The sequence below is a fragment of the Sinocyclocheilus anshuiensis genome, unplaced genomic scaffold (genome assembly GCF_001515605.1).
Source record: "Sinocyclocheilus anshuiensis isolate Anshui unplaced genomic scaffold, SAMN03320099.WGS_v1.1 scaffold70, whole genome shotgun sequence".
In the NCBI taxonomy this organism is placed as follows: domain Eukaryota; kingdom Metazoa; phylum Chordata; class Actinopteri; order Cypriniformes; family Cyprinidae; genus Sinocyclocheilus; species Sinocyclocheilus anshuiensis.
Window position 1 is genome coordinate 1521033 of NW_015542377.1, and position 5460 is coordinate 1526492.

At 42.4% G+C, this 5460-nt stretch overlaps 1 protein-coding gene across 8 annotated transcripts in view; it reads right to left on the reverse strand.

Annotated features, from left to right (window-relative positions):
* The window catches only part of LOC107692374 (putative tyrosine-protein phosphatase auxilin), a 44167-nt gene that overhangs the window by 20774 nt on the left and 17933 nt on the right, over positions 1-5460 (reverse strand). For 7 of the 8 annotated variants that reach the window (XM_016491398.1, XM_016491399.1, XM_016491393.1 and 4 more), the window contains one exon: positions 3593-3743. In XM_016491398.1, the coding sequence (XP_016346884.1) occupies positions 3593-3743 (151 nt within the window). The remainder of the gene's footprint in view (positions 1-3592; positions 3744-5460) is intronic. The other variant, XM_016491394.1, reaches the window with a different exon arrangement.

Below are 5460 nucleotides of genomic sequence, written 5' to 3' on the forward strand. Positions count from 1 at the left end.
CACCGGCTCGGCTCCTCAGCGAAAACCTGGTATGCATTGCACCTGCTGCCTTTTTATGCTCATGCTGTGATCAGCTGCAGCTGGATGCAATAATTGCATGCCAATGTGCATTGGCTCGTTTAGTTTACACTCAATGTAGATTGGTCAATTTAACGTGTACTGCGTAGCAAGGTTTTTTTTTTAAATAATATAATAAATAAAAAGAAAACATAGAATAGAAAAAGAATAGAGCAAGCTAGTGTTAGAGGTCTTTTTGCTTTTGTTTGCTTTTGCTTGTTGTATAATAAATGAAAAGAAAACAGATAGAATACAAAAAGATTAGAAAGCAAGTGATCATTTGTGATTCTATATATATATATATAGAATGTAAAATAACAGACAATAATAATTAATAATATATAATAATAATATAAAAAATTAAACTAAATAACCTCTTTAAATGTTTTCATGCTAAAAGCATAGGCCTATATAAAATTTAATTGAATTAAACTGAATCTAGTGTTAAAGGGTATTAGTGTTGAATGTTTTCCTTTTGGCTGAGTGCTAAAGGCACATGAATAGTTCAGGAGCTCTGGAAGCTCAGCTATCCCCTGTATCACCAGAGTATCCTCTGAATAACTGCACACCAGCTGGGTCACAAAACACACAACCGTGACAGAGAGTAAACAGGGGTTCTCTGCTGTACAGCTTTCTGAAGGTATTGTGCCATTAACATGACGATATCAGTTGTGTCCCAAATGATGCACAATACACCAACATTCCACACTTTATTTTTTTTCTGGCCCTGTTTACACTAGTGCGTTTTCGTTTTAAGACGGCATTAAAAAATGAAAACGATCCTCGTCTACATTAAGGTTCTTCGTCCACACTACACAATCGAAAACACATGTCACATGACCATGCAGGTACAATAATGAGCATGGTGTTATTGTTTACACGGTCGTCAAGGATACGCAGAGCGAATGTGGGCAGCCACGCCATCGTTTTCAAAAGTCTCCAATTTGGTCCGTTTACACTGAAACGCAGCCCCAGATTTTTCAAACTAAAACGGGGTCTGCAGCATTTTCGAAAGTCTCCGTTTTCGAGGGTCGAAAATGCCAGGGTAGTGTAAATGACAGGCGTAACCGTAGCAAAAGTTATGCACTTTAAAATGAAAACGCACTAGCATAAACGTAGCCTCAGTTAATTAAGTGCATCCTCCAGGCATTTGAAGTGCACTTTTTCTTTTTAAAAATTTTCAGTGTGAACACACCAATAACACTTTTTATACTTTAAACGGCATAGAATACGGCACAAGTACACAAAAACACATCTTTCATTTTTGACGTGTCAGCCTTCCTGGTTCTTCTCATGTTTCATTGACCCTATGTTCAATACTTATGTCACACTCTCAGAAAAAAACTGTCAAAAATGTCACTGGGCGGTACCCATTTAAAAGTTACTAATATGTACACTTTAGGTACTAATATGTACTTTTAAAGTACCAATATTTACCTTTAAAGTAGTGGTCGACCGATATTGGTTTTTTGACAGCCGATATCTTGGAAAGCAGGGTGGCCGATGGCCAATATAAAGGCGATATAACTGTATTTATTTTAATTGATATTTAAGAAATTGAATCATTTGAAACGAAAATAAATTTGTAAAATAAACATACTTATACTTTAGATGACAAAGTATTTTCCACAAATCAATAAATATTTAATAAAAATATAATTAACAAGGAAGTAAACTGTAACCAACAGAGCACTCAGTATTCTGGGAAGTTTGTGTGCATTGGGAATCATATTTTTTTCAAATAAAGCCAAGGTAACACTCATTTTACATACAGCACACAGTGAAAATGACATGAATATGACAGCGGGCAAATGCATAAAGCGCAGCATAATTTGAAATCACAAATTTAATGTTTAAAGCATTCAATTTGCACGGACCGAAAGTCACGCAGAGAACACGCGATCATGCAGGTCACATGCACACTTCCCAAGATCTCACAACTGGATTCGACTAAGTTTGCAAGTTTTGTGAAATTAAATTCTCATTAGCCATTCAAAGATTTGTTTAAATGATGTAAATGCGTATTTGCTGGCAAACAGAAAAACTTATCGGCCAATGCCGAGATTTGAAAAATGCCAAATATCGGTCGATATATCGGCCTTGGCGATATATCGGACGACCACTACTTTAAAGTACTAATATATACCATTCAGGGGTAAATACGGTACAAAGATGTAGCTTTTAGCTTTTGTACCTTAAGGCAACCTAGCGATAGCTTAGCACCTTAGTACTCCTGAGAGTGCAGATGCCATGTTGTAACAAACCAACTGTGTGACTGCCATACCTGTCAACCCTCCCGTTTTTCCTGGGATTCTCCCGTATTTTACCATTCTATCCCGCTATCATCCCGTTTAAATATTTTCCCGTATTTCTCCCGTATTTTTAATCTTTCGGTATTTAAAAAAAAATCCCACTGGGCGTATTTTATATGTTTGCTACATTCGCTTCCGGTAAAACTCCCGTAATTTGTATGGGCCAAACCTCATTATATGAATAATCACGACAACAAATTCCAAGGTTGTCCAGTTGCCAGATCTTGTATGAAACGCATCTTTCTTACACGATCAACGCATACAAATTGCAATCCATTTGTCCCCTCAACTTGGCAACCTACAGCCCAGTGATGCTATTGATGTGTGCGCAGGTAGTACTGCGGAAAGGAAACAATGATCACTGGTAGAAATGGGAGGAGAAGACTCAGGTGGTGCTCCAGTGAAAAAAAACTAAATATACATGTAAATGTATATTTACATGTATAATGAGATATAGCTTACACTTCAAAAGGCTATTTAAATTATTAAATATGAGCGCTGCAAGTTTCAAAGTCAGGTGCTGCGCTGCTTTGTTTACTGCGGTTACGGGGGAAACGGCTATATTCCTGGCGAAAAGCGGTACCTGCTGGCAGAGAATGAATTTGCATTTTTCAATAAGCCCTTCTGCTCTTTAGACCAAAGCCAAAAACGACCCTTATTTTTACGAAGAAAGCACGCAGTTGTAAATGTGAACTGGTGGATCGACAAGAAGATAAAGAATTATAAAACTCTAAATTTAAAGCATACACTAAGATATATTTATGTTACTGATAAATTAATATAATTGTTTGATAATTGTTTAAATTAATATAAAAATATAATCTAATATACATTTTTTAACTTTTGACCCCCCCCCCATGTTAATGATCTCACACACACACACACACACACCCCTAAAAAGAGTCATTACATTGAGGACTCCTGTTATATATTAATTGTAACAATCGTTATACAAAACTAGGTCACCAGGAACTCTATTGAAAGGCCTTGACTCTGTTTTCTCTGAAGTCTTACACATGAACACAAGTGCAAACATGCACAAAACAAACACACACATTCGTTTTCTATCATGGTAGGGAATTTCCACAGACTTCTATAGTTTTTATGCTAAGCTACATGGTTTGGTATGTTTAACAAGCTGTTTTCTACATTGGGACAATGTAGGTGGCTCTGTGTGTGACATTTGATGTACACAAGACCACGAATACACAATGAGGACTTACGTGGCCACTTGGTTCATAACCTTGGTAGAGGTGTCTTTGATGGTGTCTTTCAGGTTGTCCTTGATGTTGCTGAAGAACTTTCCAGCACCTCCTTTAACCAAATCCAGAAGTCCCCCTCCGTAGTTTCCGTCCATATCTGGAGATGGAGGGCCTTCAAATGATCAGAATTTAATATCTTACAACACACATGCAGACTGGACACCACAAAACACACATTTTACATGTCATGACTAGTGATAGACTGGAATATCCAAAAACCATTTAAATAAAAGATAATATTTATAAGAAATATAATTACTGTCAAGGTCACTCGGGGAGGAAGGAACGAGGAGTCGCAGGAGAATACTTCGAGTGGGTCTTTAATCCAACAAACAAAGGTTTACACACAGGAACTCAGGGATGACATTTAACAGCAGACGGGAAACAAAGGGCAGAACACACTATAAATACACAGACACCAATGGGACACACCTGGGAACAAACGAACTAATTAATCAAACACAGCTGGACACAAATGATAACCAATGAGGACAGGACACGGGAAGAACCAAATAAGGGCAAACAGGAACTCAACAGGAACATACACGTGACAGATCGCCCCCCTCCTGGACGGCGTGGAGTACCATCGGGGAGGGCAGATCAGGAGGCCATGGCGGATCAGGGGACTCAGGAGGCCATGGCAGATCAGGAGACTCAGGAGGTCATGGCGGATCAGGAGACTCAGGAGGCCATGGCGGATCAGGAGACTCAGGAGGCCATGGCGGATCAGGCGTGGCCTTAGCTGGCTCAGCCACGGGTATATGCCCCCCCCCCTAAAAAAAAATGTTCTTGGGAAAAACTAGGAATTCTGGGGGGCGCTTTGGAGGAGTGGGCTCTGGAGGGCACTCTGGAGGAGCGGGCACTTGAGGGCGTTCTGGAGGGGATTCAGGGACTGAAGCCCTCCTTGGGCTAAACACGGGGACAGGAGCCCTCACTAGGGCTGGGTATCGAGTTCGATACTTTTTAGGCACCGACCGAATTGCCTTCATACCATCGAGTATCGAAAAACGTCTCGTCGTTCAGTACCAAATTTCAATACCTAAGGGGTTAATCTCATCAGCATCAGTGAGCTAAGCCTGCAGCACTAGCCGGTGTGTTCGACTAGAATAGGTGCTTTCGGTCATCGATCATCCGCGAGAGCGATTTGAAAGCGCACGGAGCAGTCTGCTCTCTTTAGCTTTAAACTGGGAATCAGGAGACCTCCCTGGGCTTAACTGGAGATTCGGAGCCCTTCCTGGGCTGAACTGGGGATCAGGAGCCCATCCTGGGCAAAACAAGGAACCAGGAGCCCTCCCTGGGCTTAACTGGGGATCAGGAGCCCTTCCTGGGCTAAACTCGAGGACAGGAGCCCTCACTGGGCTAAACTCGGGGACAGGAGCCCTCACTGGGCTATACTCGGAAACTGGAGCCCTCCGTGGGCTATACTCGGGAACTGGAGCCCTCCGTGGGCTTAACTGGGGATCTGGAACCCTCCCTGGGCTTATCTGGGGATCTGGAGCCCTTCCTGGGCTAAACTGGGAATCAGGAGCCCTCCCTGGGCTTACCTGGAGATCCGGAGCTCTTCCTGGGCTTAACTGGGGAACAGGAGCCCTCCGTGGGCTATACTCGGGAACTGGAGCCCACTCTGGGCTGGATTTGGGGACTGGGAAGCACTTACGAGGAGCTGGCACTGGAGGGTGCTCTGGAGGAGCAGGCACAGCAAGGCGCTTTCGAGGAGCTGGCACTGGAGCAAACTCAGGTGCTGGAGCCGACACCGGAGCGAGCGCTGGGGCTGGAGCCGACACTGGAGCGAGCTCTGGGGCTGGAGCTGACACTGGAGCGAGCTCTGG